Source organism: Meles meles, chromosome 9 (genome assembly GCF_922984935.1).
Source record: "Meles meles chromosome 9, mMelMel3.1 paternal haplotype, whole genome shotgun sequence".
NCBI lineage: Eukaryota > Metazoa > Chordata > Mammalia > Carnivora > Mustelidae > Meles > Meles meles.
In genome coordinates, this window is record NC_060074.1 from 41,259,541 (window position 1) to 41,277,025 (window position 17,485).

At 48.1% G+C, this 17,485-nt stretch overlaps 1 protein-coding gene across 2 annotated transcripts in view; it reads left to right on the top strand.

The window, feature by feature from the left end:
* The window catches only part of INPP5D (inositol polyphosphate-5-phosphatase D), a 113,137-nt gene that overhangs the window by 48,814 nt on the left and 46,838 nt on the right, over positions 1–17,485 (top strand). For both annotated transcript variants that reach the window (XM_046018780.1, XM_046018781.1), the window contains 3 exons: positions 1,708–1,879; positions 5,573–5,713; positions 14,988–15,075. In XM_046018780.1, coding sequence (XP_045874736.1) covers positions 1,708–1,879; positions 5,573–5,713; positions 14,988–15,075 — 401 coding nt within the window. The remainder of the gene's footprint in view (positions 1–1,707; positions 1,880–5,572; positions 5,714–14,987; positions 15,076–17,485) is intronic.

The window sequence follows — 17,485 nt, forward strand, 5'->3', positions numbered from 1 at the left end:
AGAAAGTATGTGAGAGTCAAGCCTCTCCTCAAAACAGTGGGGGCCAGAGAGCAACTAAACAAGAGGCCAGCAGAAGAGAGCACAGTAGCCGGACCCCCCTGGATGGCGGCCTTCTCCCCTCAGAAGTTCCCTTCCTAACAGAAACCCTGAGATATGTAACTGAGCCCCTCACCTGGTCAGGACTCCTCCTAAATCCCAGGGCCTGGAAACAGTTAGGTCCCCCCCCCCCAGGGTCGCCCCCAGACACACTGAGGTCCTCGTGGGCTGGTGCTTGCCCTTCCCTTCCTTGTGGGCCTCTCCAGCCCCGTGTACCTTCCTCCTGCCTTCCCAGCGACCCCTTCTGAGCAGATGCGAAGCCCAGCGGCTGCTTGGGCAGAGGGCGAACGCTGAGGGCCCGACTTCTGTGTGGAGGGCATGAGGGCCAGGCAGAGAGTTTCAAAAGGACCACAGCTCTGTGGAGGCTGAGAGGGACCTAGGCAGCCCCTGCCTCTTCTCTTCCCTGTTCCAAAATAGCCAGAGCTGATGTGTGGACGTGGGGGCCTGGGTCGCCGCTCACTGGCTCTGTGCTGTGGCCACCTGTCCCCCAGCTGTCCCCAGGTGCCCAAGCCTTTGTCTTGGTGCCGAGAAGCCGTCCTGCAGAGATGCCCTCCTCTCCCTCACCCCTGCTGGCCTGGCTATGCTGCCTTCCTGGAAGGCATCTGGAGAAAGCCCCCGAACATTCCCTAAGGGCCGGGAAGAGAAGCCCAGTCTTGTGACTACTTGCTCCACTTCCCCAAAGGAGGCACCGCTGTCGGCTTTAACTCGACCAGTGTGACTGTCACCCCAACCCTTCCCCTTGGTCCAAGGGGTCTGATTTGGCTCATGTCTTCTCAAGGCACTGCCGGCCCCCACAGGGCTCAAAACACACTCCATCGCAAGAACCTCAGGCCGGGGTGGGGGACGTGAAGAGCTTGTCCTCTAAAGAGGACGTCCCCAGGTGGCCCTGTGGCGGGGGCCCTGGCGTGGCCATTTGGGGTGGCAAGAGGCTGGGGCAGGAGGCCGTGGACCCAAGAGGCTTAGCACCCTTGCCCACTGGTCATGTGTGCAGGACAGAAGTCTGAAGGCAAGCGGGCAGGAGTCCCTTCTCCAGGGCCGAATTCAAGTTGTTTGTTTTCTATTTCAGTTCTCTACATGAAGGGGGGCCCCTCACTTTCCTTTATTTGTCTCCTAGGGTCTGGCAGGGAGAGGAGGAACAGCAGAGGCTGGAGGGAAAGCAGAGGAAAGGGAGGCCAGGGTGGCAGAGAGGGGAGCAGCATGGCTGCAGCCTGCCTGCTCCCCCGTCTCAGGAACTAGGCCTCTGCCTCCTCCAGGGCCCCTGCGCCAGCCCTGAAAGCTGGACATCCTTCTGGGGCCACTGGCTCCACCTGTCCAAGGCCAACAGCCCAGTTGGCCCGTGTTTTCCAAGCACCTCCATTGGACAAACAAAACCCCAGGGCCAAAGACCACTAAGACGAGGTTCCTGCCATCAGCCGGCTTCCCATCTGGTCAAGGAGAGCAGGCGTGAGGGACAGCGCAGGCACAGACGGGGTCTGTGACTGGGCACAGTGGCCTGGATGGACCTCGCAGGTCAGGGAGGGGTCCCTCCACCAGGGAGCCCTTGGTAGGTGGGGGATTCTGAGAGAAACTTGTGCTTGGACCAAATAGCATCATTGCTCTTCCCTTGCGTAGAAGGTGTCCTGTCTCCACCCGAGCTGCCACCAAGGAACATCCCTTTATCTGCCGGGCCGTGTGAGGCCAAGGATGTCCCTCTCTCCAGCGAGAATGTGAGAGCCACCGAGGTCAGCAAGCCAAGCCTTTCGGAAACACTGTTCCAGCGGCTGCAGAGCATGGACACCAGTGGGTGAGTTCCCACCTGGCGGCCTCTCCAAGGCCGACCTTCGGTGCCACGACCCCCCGGGCAGCTACCTCTGTGCTCGCTCCTGAGGTTCCACCTCCTTGCTAGGACAACTTGTTCTGGAGCGCCTGCTCACCCACCCCCGGACTCCCAACGTTACCTCTGAGGAGGCCCAGGTCACCCCTCTGCTGCCTGGGCACAGGGTGCTTGGCTCAGGTGCTCTGCCTGGCAGGAGCTGGTTCTGGAATGACCTAGAATTACTGGCTGCAGGGATGTGGCCCTGCTCCCAGGCTTAGGGGCTCTGCTGGGATCCCCTTCCTGGGGCTTGCTGAGAACACCATGTATCATCCTTCCTCATTACGGATAGCTCTACTGCCATGGGGTCTACTGAGGCAGATGGCCCGAGGCCAGGAGGGGCCTACACTGTAGCCTGGACCTGCCACTCAGCCCTGTCCTGCTCTGGGATCTCTGCTGGGGAGGGGCCACCTTCCTTGTCACCAGAAATAGGCCAGAGCGGTATTTCCGTGTGTGGTATAGACTATGGTCTACACCACACGGCGCTCCTTTTTTCGTGGGAGACTCAGTCATCCTGCTACTTTAGGTTTTCCTCGCTCTGATCCCAAACTCTCCGGATCTCCTTCCGTAGGTAGGCCCACCCTGGCTCCTGCTGGTCCATGCCCGGGGGGTCTGGCAGCTTCTTGCTGTGTACTTCTGTTTCTCTCCAAGCAGGTCTGAGAGGGGTACATGGGACTGTCACCCAGAAGGGGTGTTAGTTGTCTTGCAAACCACAGGCCCTGAAAACGAGATGGGGCAGGGGGATGGCTGCAACCGGAAGGGAGCTCCATGAGCAGGGCTGTGTCCCCATGCCCTGCACGTCGCCTGGCAGAGTAGGCCCCCTCCAGATGTGTGTTGCATGACTTAATAAGTTAGTATGCAGTAACTTCCGTGCATTAAAAATTTAAAAAGTTTTGGGGCGCCTGGGTGGCTCAGTGGATTAAGCTGTTGCCTTCGGCTCAGGTCATGATCTCAGGGTCCTGGAATCGAGCCCCGTGTTGGGCTCTCTGCTCCGCAGGGAGCCTGCTTCCTCCTCCCTCTCTGCCTACCTCTCTGCCTACTTGTGATCTCTCTCTCTGTCAAATAAATAAAATAAAAATCTTAAAAAAAAATTTAAAAAGTTTTTTTTGTTGTTTCTTTGTGAGAAAAAGCACCACCCGCCCCCCCCGCCAGCCCAAGAATATCCTAACGGGTTAGGGGCATGGTTAATGCAACATCTCCAGCTTAGGGCTTCTCTCCTACCATCCAGTTTGGCGAAATACAAAGGAAATGCCTGAAAGTGCACACAAGCCAGCTGGTTGCTAAGATACCTGGTGTTTTTATAATTCTGCTTTGAATATCCTTTGATTCTTCTCTAGGCCCACCAGGTCCTTTTCTATGCGCATTCCTTGCAATACTTGGGTTATTTATCAAATAGCTAAGTAGCCAATATTTTGAAGACATGGGTGTGTTGCCATGATTACCCTATAGACATATGTAAATAACAAACCCTTATTCAACTCTTCCCATTGTTGAGTTCCCTTGAGTTTCCACCTCTCTCCAGGGGTAGGTGCTCTAGAGTGTGAGCAAAGGAAACAAGCAAGAACGCTCAGTTGGTGCCCCAGTCTGCCCCATTCTTCTGCCTCCCTGCCATCCCTCCTTTCTAGGGATGGGAGTTCTCTGGGGCCTCCAGGCCCAGTGGGCAGGACGAGGTAGGCAGCCAAGCCTCGGTGCAGCCTCATGAGAGGGACAGGGGCAGGTGGGGGCTTGTGTGCTCTCCCTGTTCAGGCTCCTCAGCTCATAAACAGCAGTGGAAACTTCCTAAAACCTCTGGCCAGAGCTTGGCATAAGTAAATGGAGCACGGTGACAGGGATAAGGGTAGCAGCGATGCAGTGCTTGTCCTCCATGCTCCTCTGGGTCCTGGCAAACCCAGATTCTGCTTTGTGTTTGGAGAGAGAGAGTGAGCAAGCAAGAGAGGGAGAGAAAGAGAGAGAGAGAGAGAATTTGCGCGCACTTGCACAAGTGGGGGACTCCCCACTGAGCAGGAAGCTTGGGGGGGGGCAGGGCGGGGTGGGGGGGAGGGATTGTCCATCCCAGGACCCTGGGATCATGATCTGAGCTGAAGGCAAATGCTTAACTGACTGAGCTACCCAGGGGCCCCTAGATGATTCTTCTTAATTGTAAGATAACCTTCCTGTCTTTTGTGCAAGTTGATTACATCTAATCAGTTAGATCGTAGTTAATAGTTATTGCAAGACTGCTGGAGGAAATCAAGCTTCTCTGATGAACAGAGGTCACATCTTGATGTCACCGCTCTCCTACAATGAACGTCTTAACAAAGACAGCTTCCTGCAGCAAGCACTCGTGGTCTCAGAGTTAAGAGTCAATAGTCATTAGAACTGTTAAAATACGTAGGTTAATACCATGGGAGCAACTTTGTCGTTTTCAGAAACAGACTTGGGCAGAAACTGGATTTTTAGAATGTCAAGATCCAGAATGAATGTAGATTAACGTTCAGTGTTAGGAAGGTGATGGGCATGTAAATCGTTTTCAGTCTAAAGAAGTCAAAATGGCCAATGGCCCTTCCAGTCTGGAGAGCAGGAGCTTTTCATTCTTTCAGAGATCCTCTGGGGGGGAAACCTGTGTCCTCCAGCTCCAACTTGATTAAATGTCAAGGCTAGAGCAAAGATTTTTAAAGCTTGTAATAGTTTTTTCACCCAGGTAGATCCACAACCTTCTGACTCAGTTTGCTTCTCTGTAAAATGGGAAGGATCATAACAACTGTGTCCTAATGTTGGTTTGGGAACCAAAGGGGAAATGGGCATGAGGTGCTTAGCAGAGTAAGTGTAGGGTTATGCCCAGGAAATAGTTGCTGTGACTCTGATTGCAGTCACTACAGGAAAAAAGACTCACTCACAGTTACCTGGAACAAAAAAATGGTGCTGGGCAAGAGAACATAGAGGGACCATTAGATCTCTGAGACAGCCCTGGTGCCCTCCAGCTTGGGCTCTGCCTCCCCAGGGGCCACAGTGTGCACTGAGCTTGCCCTGCCTGCGTGTGCCTTGCCCACCCAGGAACTGAAGGGGCTGGGCCAGAGCCCCGAGAGCAAGGGCCAGGCACCTGGGCCCACTACCATATTCTGAGCCCATCACTCACCACACAGACTTCCTCATGGACCCCAGGACAGCTCAGAACGTTCTCAGCACAGAGCTCCAGGTGGCCTTCAGCCATGACTTTGGAGTTGGTATGTGACCTAGAGCCATTTGCCATCTCTCCACTAAGCATTCCTTAGCCCCCAGATGCTGTCTTTAGAAGTAAATGAGGTAGGGAAACAAGTCTGCTGACCGTTTCTCAAGGTGCTTTGTCTCCTTCATAAAGAATAAGCGTTTCTAGCCGGTATCCCTTCCTTCCAAGTATGGGCTTGGGAAAAAGCCTTTATGGGTGGGTGAAGAGGCATCCTCCCTCCCCCATCCTTTATTTAATCTTGCTCGGACCACTTCTGTAGCCTTCGGTGAGACCAGGGGCACCATCCGGGAGCGTGCCCATGTTCTCTTGAAGGACAGTGTCTCAGCCGGAGACACTGACAATGAAAATTTCTTCTTTCACGGTTGGTGTTTGTGGCCAAAGGCACAGAAGAGGCATGTGTCTCTTTCTTTTATTTTCAGACTTCCAGAGGAGCATCTTAAAGCCATCCAAGATTATTTAAGCACTCAGCTCGCCCTGGATTCTGACTTTGTGAAGACGGGCTCCAGCAGCCTCCCTCATCTGAAGAAACTGACCACGCTCCTGTGCAAGGAGCTCTATGGGTAATGGCTCTGTGGGTCAGGCGGCTCCCAGGGTGTGGGGGGTTGGGAGCCAGTCCCCAGCGAGAGAAGCAGCTCATTAGAGTGACCCCTGCTCTCTGCCTGGCTCTCCAGATGCCTCTGATGTCCTCAGAATAATTGGGCAGTGGGCAGGGCTTAGAAATCTTTGTGGTTGTTGCAAGGTTTTGTTATCATGGTATTCGAGCTATGGCTTTCTTTCTTTTTTTTTTTTTTAAACTAAAGTTAATTTGAGGCCAGTTGCTGTGGGAGGGGGTGAGTAGGAGGACACGGCTGGCCCTTTTATGCTTGCTCAAGATCCAGCAGTAAGTCTGCCTTCTTGCTGCAGCTGGCACATTGGACAAGTCCATGAGGGCTCCAAGAGGAAATAAATTGAAGGCAGCCGACTTTCTGCCCGGGAGGCTGATGCCAGTGATGGCAGTTTGGTAGAGCGAGCTAATGCACCAAAACTTTCATTTTCCGACACTGAATTCACTGCATGACCAGTTGGTAGAAAGTCCGATGTCTTTTAGATTTTTAGAATTTTTCGTTTTACCTTATGGAAAGCTAAGATTAACTTCAAGTTTATTTACATTTTAATTGTGAAAAGGGCAAAAATAAGGCTGCAGTGCTATCTGAAGAACTGACAAAAGGCTATTGTAAGTGCTTGAAAAATGGGTGCCTGGGTGGCTCAGTTGGTTAAGTGTCTGCCTTCGGCTTAGGTCAGGATCTTAGGATTGAGCCCAGCATCAAGCTGCCTGCTCAGTGGGAGTCTGCCTCTCCCTCTCTCAGTTCCCCTGTTTGTGTTTCCTTTCTCACTGTTTCTCTCTTTCTCTTTCTCGCTGTGTCTCTCTCTTTCTCAAATAAATAAAATCTTTAAAAATATAAATAAATAAATAAATAAATAAAGGGTATTTTTAAAAAAATGCTTGAAAATAGAAAACCCCATTCAAAAGGCATCTGAGAGAAATCCTAAGGAGCCAAAAGAATCCCATCATAAATGAAGGGTCAACATTTTGGTTGGAAAAATAGCATTTTCTGTGGGTGAGACTCTCTCAGACTATATAAAGTTTGGGTATTTTATTATAAATGTACAGCAGCCTCAGAACTCTCTTGTCAGTTTCTCTGTGGCCGTATCCATCTTGGCTTAGTTAATATGCAAAAACAAATCTTTCATCATCAGTAATCCAATTGAACTTTCCTCCTTCAAAAGCACAATCCATACGTTTGGTAAATGTAACAAATAATTTCCTTGGTAAATGGAACACTCATTGAATTGGCCAGTCAGGTCTCATTTCAATAAATTGGCTTTCAGCTCACACCGTCTCAGCCAATTGGACCTGGAGCCATCATTTTTAGAGATTTCCTTGGAGAGCTATTTTCCCATTTGATGCTGTTGTTATAAATCATGCATCACGAGGGAAAACACACACACACGGCACTTTCTTTTTAAGAGACACAGTTTCATGAAGACATAACAAGCTGTTTGTGTTCTGATGGACATCCTGTTTTTGCTGCTTCCTTATTTGGGAGGAAATATCCCTCTTGTTCTCTCCACTGGCCTCCCCCACTCACGGGGTACTTCTGTAGCCCCCCACCTGTGCTACTGGATCGAGACACCTTATTTTATGGACACAGCAGCCTCCCCAGTGGCCTACTTCTCTGTGCCCCTGGGAAAAGCTTCCTTTGGCTTGCTGCTCTCCCACATCTCTATTTATGGGAGAGTTAACTTCTAGCTAGAATTAGGGACACTGTAATGTCCCCTGCACACCTGTCTGTCCTCACCCTTATAGGCAAAAGCATAGCCAGGCTTGGAGACTCGGTTAGGGGGCTGGAATTTTAGAAAATCTGACATAGAAGCAATTCTGTCTCCCAATCCCTAACCATGAACTTGTCATTTTCAAACTACTTTGTTTGGAACAGGGGTTCAGTTCATTCACTCATTCCTTCAGTTATTTACTGAACAAATAGGTATAGAGGGCGTCCTCTGAACTCTGTGCTGGGTACGAGGATATAGTCGTGAACACAATGCACAAGATTTCTGTTCTTTTAGACCTTGTCAGAGCAGATGTCTTAGTGAAGGGCACAACAGTAGATTGCCTGTAAATAAAGATAATTTTAATAAGCATTATGACAAAATAAAACAGGCTCAAGTGACAGACATATTGGGTGGGAGGGTCCCAGTGTCCTCTGTGGGTTAAGGAGGCCTCTCTGAGGTGGTATTGGAGCTGGAACCCTGGGGATAAGGGGGAGCTAGCCATCTAGCACTGTAGCAGACAGATGTCAAGAAGTAAGGTCCTGAAGCAGGAATGAGGCCAGCCGGCAAAGAAGAGAAAGTCTATGTGGCTGGAGCATAATGAGGGAAGGAAAGTGTTAGGAGCAGAGGCTGGGGAGAGGCAGGCATAGGGTGGGCCAGACCCAGGGTGAATTTTAGTTCAGTCTGAGTTTTAGATAAATCACAAAAAGTTTTTTTTTTTAGGATAAGTATATCCCATGTGCAGCTGGGATATACTTACACTAGTAGATGATCCATCTTTATCTGAAATTCCAATTCAGCTGGGTGTCCCATGTTTTATCTGGCAATGTGAGGCAGGAGCCACCACATGTATACCTCACAAGACTCTAGAGATTTTAGACAATTGTGCCATGATCCAAGCTGGCGGTGGAGCATGGATTTCAGGAGGCTGACCCAATTCAGGGAGAGCAGTTCCGAACTTGGGAGTTGTGACATGTAGGCAGCTTGTGAGCAGGGAAGGCAGGGATCTGTGTCTGTTCTGCTTCCTGCTGAGTCCCGGGGTTGAGGACAATGCCTGGCACAGGAGAGTGGCTGATAGATCTTAGTTAAATGTGATGACCCAAGGGCGTGTGGGCGTGCAGGCGCTGAGAGTGGTGTGACCTGGCATATGTGTGGATGGTAGAGTGGCCATACTTGCTGCCTGTGTGGATACAGGGTCCGGGGAAGAGGAATGAAGGGTGACCCCTGGGTTTTGGTGAAAGCAACTGAGTGGGTGATGATGCCAGTTACTAAGAAACAAGAGGGCGAGGAGGAGGGCGTGGAGCTGGGGGAGATCTTCCTCTGAGCTCTGAAGCAACCCAGCAGCTGAACCGCCAACCGCGAAGTTATGCTAGAACTTTTGAGCCCCCAAGACCTCAGGCCTGGGTCTCCATTTGGGACTCATCAGCCTGCAGTTGGCACTTCAAGCCGAGAGACAAGTGGGGTGAGGTCACCACAGGGGGAAAGCGAAAGGAGATGGGGCCCAGGCTGGACGTTTCGACATGGGGTGCAGGAGGAGGAGCTGGAAGAGGTGACTGGGCCCATCCACTCAGACCACCTGGCCCAACAAGAACGTCCCCAGTTGGGAAGGTCACAGAGAACCGAGGACTGAGAAACAGTAAAGAACCTGCCCTGTCAGATGTCACGCCAATTGTGTGTGTCTGAACGCCCGCAGCACAAAGGCTTAACCAAGATTTGGGACCTGAGTTACATTTTCTAGAACCGGACAGAGAATTTTCCAGAGAAAAAAGAAGAGAGAACAAAGTCCCCAGAGTCTGGAAGCATTTGGTAACCCTTGAAATGGAGAAATGAGAAGAACCCCAGGTGGAATTCTAAAGTAAAATGTCCAAGTGTGGAAGACAGTACTTTATCTATTAATGAGAGTGGGGTTAAGATTATTTTTTTCCTGACAGCGCTCTTGCATGCAACAGGGATGGGGGGGCCGAGGGAGAGAAAGAATCCCAAACAGGCTTCCCACCCAGCACAGAGGCAATGCGGGGCCCTATTTCATGGCCCCTGAGATCATGACCTGAGCTGAAGCCAAAAGTCAGATGCTTAACTGACTGAGCCACCCAGGCGCCCTTTGGTTAAGATTTTAATAGGTGAATAAACTCAAAACAAAAATACTTCACTGGTATTATAACTGCTTCATTGGAGGCCATAAAAACCAACCCATAGCTTTCAAATCAAATCTGAAAATTAAATCACAAAACAGAGCACAATGTCAGAGAGGTATCTATAGAAGACACCGGAGAGCTAACTAAGCACAGGTGAAGAATGCGTATCAGTAAAAAAAAAAAAAAAAAAAAGGATAGTTTTTGGAAAGAGGGCATAGAGATTCAGCTAAGATCTGGCAGGAGGGCTCTCAAGAAAGCAGGGGAAAAAATGATGCATAATTGTTGGGAAATATAGAAAAGAAAACAGTTCCCCGGACTTGTAAAGGACCTAAATCCAGGTACTGAGAAGTCTTATAAAGATCCAATTAGCAGAATAACCAAATAGCACCATCTAAATCTCTTCCGATAAAGTTTCCAAAACACAAGAGAAGAGGACTTCAGAAAGTAAATAATTACAAACAGCACCATTTCTTTTAAAATTACAATACTTAATGTTATCCCCACGGCCTGATGATATAAATTCCAAAGGAGGTATCTCCAAGGAGAAGACAACAGACCTGGGATTAACTGAACCTGGGTGTCACTCACGAGCACATCAAGTCTTTGCAGATTTAAAAAAAAAATTGTGGAAGTGTTCTAATCACAGGGGTTTACTTGAATGAGGATCCGAGAATTTTTTTCCCCTGAAATCTTAGAGTGCTGGTGATTTTCAAAAGAAGAAACCAGCAGGTTCCCCAGCAGCTGGATATGAATACACTCAAATTGAAAGTGTTCATTTCTGTGTGCCCAGAACATGATGTGATGAAAATAGATACAAATAAGAACACTAGCCACAACCACCCGACCACCTGGATGCTTTTAGATCGCCTCCTAAATAGCAGCTGAATTAAAAAGGAACTGACACAAGGAGAGCCTACGTGGGTAGATTGGGAGGGCAGGGAGGGGGCACAGAGTAATCAAACCTCTGTCAGAACTCTGTAATGCAGCCAAAGCATGATTTGGAGGAAAAGCCATAGCCGGAGATGCTCCAAGATGGAAAAGGGAGGACAATAATGAGTCAAACACACAACCTAAATCCAGACTGTGAGTCTCTTGAAGGTATCGTGGGTTGTGTCCTCATTGCCTTGATAGTTCCCACATCCAGCACAGTATCCGAAACATTTTGTTTATTCCATATTCATGCACCAAGATCGTGCACTGGATTCATGCCACCCCATGCTATTCCAGGGGCTGGAGATACAACAGTGAACAGAACAGAGTCTTTAAGAAATTTCTGTTGAGCAAATAAAAAATAACAACAACTGGCAAGGAAAAGAGCCGGGGAGGGAGGGTTGGGATGGTAAAAATAAAACCAGAAATAGGAAAAAAAGTCAATTACAATTTTAGTTTACTTATTTATTTTTAAGATTTTATTTATTTATTTGACAGACACAGGCTGGAGCAGTGGGAGAAGGGGAAAAGTCTTCCTGCTGAGCAGGGAGCCCTGTTCGGGGCTGGATCTCAGGACCGCAGGATCATGACCTGATCCAAAGACAGACACTTAACCCACTTAACCAGCCCATGGTTCCATAAGTATCTGACTCTTTTTTTTTTTTAAGAATTTTTATTTATTTATTTGACAGACAGAGATCACAAGTAGGCAGAGAGGCAGGCAGAGAGAGAGGAGGAAGCAGGCTCCCCGCCCAGCAGAGAGCTGAATGCGGGGCTCGATACCAGGACCCTGAGATCATGACCTGAGCCAAAGGCAGAGGCTTTAACCCACTGAGCCACCCAGGCATCCTCCATAAGTGTCTGACTCTTCATCTTAGCTCAGGGCTTGATCTCAGGGTCGTGAGTTGAAGCCTCGTGTTGGGCTCCACCCTGGGAATGGAGCATTCTTAAAAAAGAAAGAAAAATAGTGGCTGTATCTAAGAACTCACTTCAAAGAAGAGTCAATATAAAGAAAACACCATAATTTAGTAGATTAAAAGATGAAAGAATTGGGGAGCCTGTGTGGCTCAGTGGGTTAAAGCCTCTACTTTCGTCTCAGGTCTTGATCTCAGGGTCCTGAGATCAAGTCCCGCATCGAGCTCTCTACTCAGCGGGGAGCCTGCTTCCTCCTCTCTCTCTCTCTCTGCCTACTTGTGATCTCTGTCTGTCAAATAAATAAATAAATAAAATCTTAAAAAAAAAAAAGATGAAAGATGGGGCGCCTGGGTGGCTCAGTGGTTTAAAGCCTCTGCCTTCAGCTCAGGTTATGATCCCAGGGTCCTGGGATCGAGCCCCACATCGGGCTCTCTGCTTGCAGGGAGCCCGCTTCCCCCCCTCTCTTTCTGCCTGCCACTCTGCCTACTTGTGATCTCTGTCAAATAAATAAATAAAATCTTTAAAAAAAAAAAAGATGAAAGAATCATTTGCATAGGCATCCTAACAGATATGTGATTTAAAAAGAAAATGAAGCCATTTTTGGTTTTTTTAGAGAAGGGAGGAAGGGGAAGAGGGAGAGGGAGAATCTCCAGCAGACTCCCCACTGAGTGTAGAGCCTGACCCGGGCTCTATCCCACCACCCTGAGATCATGACTTGAGTCAAGATCAAGATCAAGAGTCAGACGCTTAACTGACCGAGTCACCCATGGGCCTCCCAAAAAAAGTCTTTTCTAATTAAAAAAAAAAAAAAAGATAAAAGGGTACCTTCTTACTAATGTCATAGATGTCAATGTAAAACCAGTATCACCTGGTAGGGAAACAATACAATCATTCATTAAACATTTGAACAAAAGAAAAAGAGATGCCCTTTATCACCTAATTTCATGCTGTGTGGGAATTTTTTGCCAAAGAAAGATGAGAAAAGGAAGCAAAGAATAGAGAAGGCAAAAGTTAAGAAAACCACATCTAGTCAGAGCAGTCCTTCTGAGTCTGGAGTTCTGGGTTGGGGCACGCTGGATGTTCTGGCTGGATACTGAATGGGAAGCTTGGGGAAATGAGCCAACTTGCTGAGAGTAGGGCAGAGACAGGATGCTCACTCTGGGAAGGCTGGGACAGTGGGTCTGAGCCCCTAATGAGCTGTGTCTGGGGTGTGACCTGCCCCAGGACCACAGCTTTCTCATTCTTGGTCCCCTGGCTTCCTTTGAGCCGATGACCATGATACTGGACAAGTTTTCCAGGGACGCTGCTCATGGTTTTCATGTTCCCAGACAAATCCTTTCTGTATGACAAGGCCAGTTCTTCTGAAGCCTTCCAGCTGAAGTCACAATGTGTCACTTGTCATTCTGACCCTAACCAACACCCCTAGACACATCCGGGAGCCAGTCAGTTTTCTCAAACGTTTACAAAGCTTAAAAATACAAGGAGAGCCAGCGTCACTGTTAGAAAGCCCTAAGGATTCAGCTTCTGTATGTCTGTTTGTGTTTTTAGGATAACATTTTGAAAAAGGAGAACAGTGAGGGAGAACTATTTGATGTTAAAGTATATTCTGAATTAGTGCCTTGGAATTTTTTGGTTTTTTGTTTTTAACCCAGAATTCTTTCCTGACAATGACAGTTTAAAGGGAGTGTCACTGTGCAATAATGCTGGAGCTCTGTCAGAGGGGGTGGGGAGACCCAGAACCCAGTCTGCCCCACACTTCCCCTGCCCTGCAAGTCAGCTCCCTGCCCCCCATCCTTGGTCCCCAAAGGAAAGCCACGTGTGACCTCCTTCAAAGTCGGAAGGCTATAACACCATCCCCCCACCCCCCAAGCTGTGAGACATCCTAAATCTGAAATCAGTGACATTGCTTGGGGCATGCTGGGAGCTCTGGATTTTTCATTAAATGAATGGTATGGAGCCTAATAACAAATTCTTCCATATTCAAGAAGAGCTTATGCAATGGACTAGCCCAAGGGAATGATGGAAAAAAGAGTGAGCACTGTTGAGTGGGATTGAATAGCAATACAGAGAAAGATGAATTAATTCCACTACATATATATATGTATATATATATACATATATATATATACACATATATATATAAATTCTAGATGAGAAATTAAGAATGAATGTATAATATCAACAAGAAAAACCCATATATAACTCTAAAAGCACAAGTGAGAAACCAACTTAAAATGAGCAATAATTGTTGATGATACACTCTTAACAAAGGTAAGCAAAGAATTACCAAGGAAAAGATGAAAAATTGAACAGTAAATAGGTACCAGGTATTTTACAATGAGATCCAGCCTGCCTAGGATGACCATAACAGAATGGGGAAAAAAAATCCTTACAACATCTAGATTAAATATAAAGTGGTGTGCCGAGTTTATACCAATGTCTAAAAATTCTAATAAAATTTCCAGCAGGACAGTGACAAAGGACACAAGCAGTTTATACAAAGAGAAATATAGTAGGAACAACCATGTAGAAAAATGTTTAAAGACAATAAATTAAAGACATTCTGTCAATGTATCAATACGGAAATACACTTTTACACCCACTAAAAGAGAGAGGAGAAGATCATAGAAAGAAGACAGACATTACCTCGAATGAGCAGGCTCAAACAGTACCTGAGGCCCGTGATTGGGCACCATCACTCATCATAAAATTGTAATTGAAAATAAGAAAAGCTGTAGGGACAATCTGTTCAGAGCAGTCTTTATTTGTAATCACCAAGATCTCAAAATAACCCAGATATCTAGCAATTCATTTTGGCACATTTTCTCAATAGAATATTTGGAAACCGACAGAATGTTAAACAGGTAAAGACATGAAGTTTTGGGTGAAATCCTAAGTGAGAAATAGAACTCAAAATTGTCTGCTGCCGAGCATAAACCAATGTGAAAACAATAGAGAAAGACTGAAGGGAACAAAGAATGGGTAGCTCTGGTGTAGGAGTCGTGGATGAATTAGACATTGAAAAATCTCTCCAGGTGTCCACCTCAGTAGCGAGCAGGGGATTTGAACCAGAATGCTCAGACCACCCTCACAGGAAGCCCCTGGGGCACGCATTTAAAATGTAGATTCCAGACCAAATCTGGTTGGGGCCCAGAAATTTGCATTTTTAACACTCCGGTGTGTTTGCGATTCACCGAAGGTCGGGAAGCGTGGCTTACTCAGTGATTTCAAAGTAGTTTTGTGACTCTAGATTCCAATTACCTGCAGGCTCCGAGTCTGGCTAACCAGAGGTAAATCAGGTCTACGCATCACGACTCCAGTTCGGTCTCGGGTGGGGGACGGGAAGAAGTGGGGGGCTGGGGTGGGGGGCTGGGGCAGGGGTGGGCCAGCACTGGCAGGCCTGGGATCTTTGCCTGGGCTTGTCCTTCTGGGGAGGATCTCTGCCTTTGCCAGATCGGGTGTGACCGTGCCTCCAGCTAAAGCCTGCGATGCCTCAACTGGGTCCTGACTAATCCTTGACCTTCACCTTTTCCCCTGCTCCCAGTGAAGTCCTCCGGACCCTCCCCTCCTTGGAGTCTCTGCAAAGGTTGTTTGACCAGCAGCTCTCCCCTGGCCTCCGTCCACGGCCTCAGGTAAAGGCTTTGGGGTTGGAAAGACGAGACTGATAAACCCGGGGTGGGGGTGACGGGTGGGGGATTAAGTAGCAGGGGTCCCGAGGGCTCAGAAGGGAGACCCCCCCCCACCCCTGCTGTGCACTCCTGCCCGGAGTTGACTAAACCACCAGAACATGGGAGGGGGCTGGGAGTCTTAAAACTCTGTTCCTCCAGTAAGGCATTTCCCCGCTACTTGATTTTGATTTAAGGGAAAAAAATTTTCAAATTACGCACCCATCAGCAGAAACTAGTAGGTGCTAAATATGGAAGCCGGGAAGGGCCTTTTTAAAAAAATCACTGCTCATGGGAAACTATTGGGAAAGAAGAACGTGAGGTGCCTAAATGCTTGATCCCACCTCTTGCCCCAAAAAGAGCAGGGCGAAAGTGCTCCCTGCCCCTCCCCCAACAGGCTCACAGTCTGGCAGGGGCCAAGGCCAAGTCATCCACTGAGCAAAGCTGTGTGTATCCAAAGGTTGTCACCAGGAGAGGTTAAAAAAAAGCAAAAGCAGTGTCTCCAGAGAAAGTACATGCAAAATATATAAGGGACAAAGGATTAAGATGTTAACAACAACAAAACCTCCTCCAAATAATGAAGGAAAAACCCAAGTTTTAAAATGGGGAGAGGTTGTAAAGAAAGGCTGTGCTACTGAAAAGGGATAGGAATGACCTATATATATATATATATATATATATATATATACATGAAAAGAAGTTCAACCTATGACTCGGGTTCTGGGGTCAGGGACTCACATAGGGTCACTGCTCTGCTCTGTGGCGGGGAGTGGATTAAAAAAGGGGGGTTTTCTGAAAGGCCTTTTGTCCCCCTGCAGTGGCAATGTTAAACACACACATCCTTCAAGAAGCAGTTCTATATGTAGGCAGCAGCTGTCTACCGGGCAGAGATGTTTATTGTGGCTCTATCTCTAAAAACACAAAAAACCTTGGAAACCACCCAAATGTGGAGTTGGGTAAAGTATGCCATAGAATTCTGTTCTAAGGTGGGCACACTGATGTGGACACATTCCCCAAGGCATACGGGGGGGCAGGAAAAAGCAAATGGCAGAACAGTCGGTAAATGATACATGTGTGGAAATCGGACCAGAAAAATTGGAACCCAAAGGGCTCCTCTGGTCACCACGTGGAGGGATAGGATGAGGGAGAAGAGGCTAGGCCGAGAGGGACTTCAGGCTTGACCAGATTGTTTGCTAGAGGTTTTTTAACTGAGAAAAGGTCTATGTGCTATTTGTACAACTTAAAAATTCATCCAGAAATTGGAAAGGTAATTTTGCTTTCCTTGAAGTGAACGATGAGCTGTTAATTTCTGGGAAAGTAAAAGCAAATCTAGGCAAATCAGGGGCCCTGCCAGACACTAACATTTAAATAGTTTGAACAGAAGACCACACACCCACGTCTTTGAAACAGATCAGAAGAGGGTGAGGCCCCCAGAGAGTTAAGCCAACCCGCCAGCTGGTGTTTACTTTCAGTGACAAGACCAAGCAGGGACGAGATGGAGAGTGGCATCAGACATGGATGGAGAGAAAGGGTTCTCGTTCCCACTCTCCCTTATGAGACCCTGACTCATAAAGAAAATGCAGAGAGGTTGTTCTTGATGCCTTCAGAAATTCACAGATAGAGGAGGAAGTGGGAAGGCTGCTTGAGGTCGAGGAAGGAACACTGTCCCGAGATGAGAAACAGCTGAGTGCAGTAATGACCCTACCCCCCAATGGTGCTTGTTTTCCGCATCTGTAGAATGGGCAGAGCGTGTCTGCCACCGAAGGGTTCTGTAAAAGAGTGAGTGAAATCGCTTGTATGAGACAATTGACTGGGGACCCCAGGCCACCGCATGGAATTTGAGAACTGATGGGAGGGGCAAATGCAACGTTATCAACCATGACTGCGGACCTCAAGGGCTAGGAGACATGGCTCTGCCCCGTGTGAGAAAGAGTCGTTAACCTTGGAACCCACATCCTCCCTTTCAAAGGGCAACTAAAAACCGAAGTAAAATGACTGGACCGGTTATGGGAACTCACAGATACCATACATTCAGGCCAGTTCGCTCATTTCTTGGCTAAGCTGTGAATTATGTCCTCAGCCTTGACCTGAGTGACACTTGGGGCCAGATTATTCTTGGCTGTGGGGGACTATCCGGTGCATGATAGCATGTTAACACCTCCTTGTCTCTACTGGCTAGATGCCACTAGCGTCCCCTCAGCTGTGACAATCTGAAATGTCTCCAGACATTGTCAAATGCCCTTTGGTGGGCAAAACTGCTATCAGCTGAGAACCACGGGGCTACATCTACATTCAGGTCTCAGGTCTACAGTAGCTGTGTGACCTTGGACATGTTGATGCACCACTCTGACTCAGTTTCCCCTCTGAAAAGCAAGGG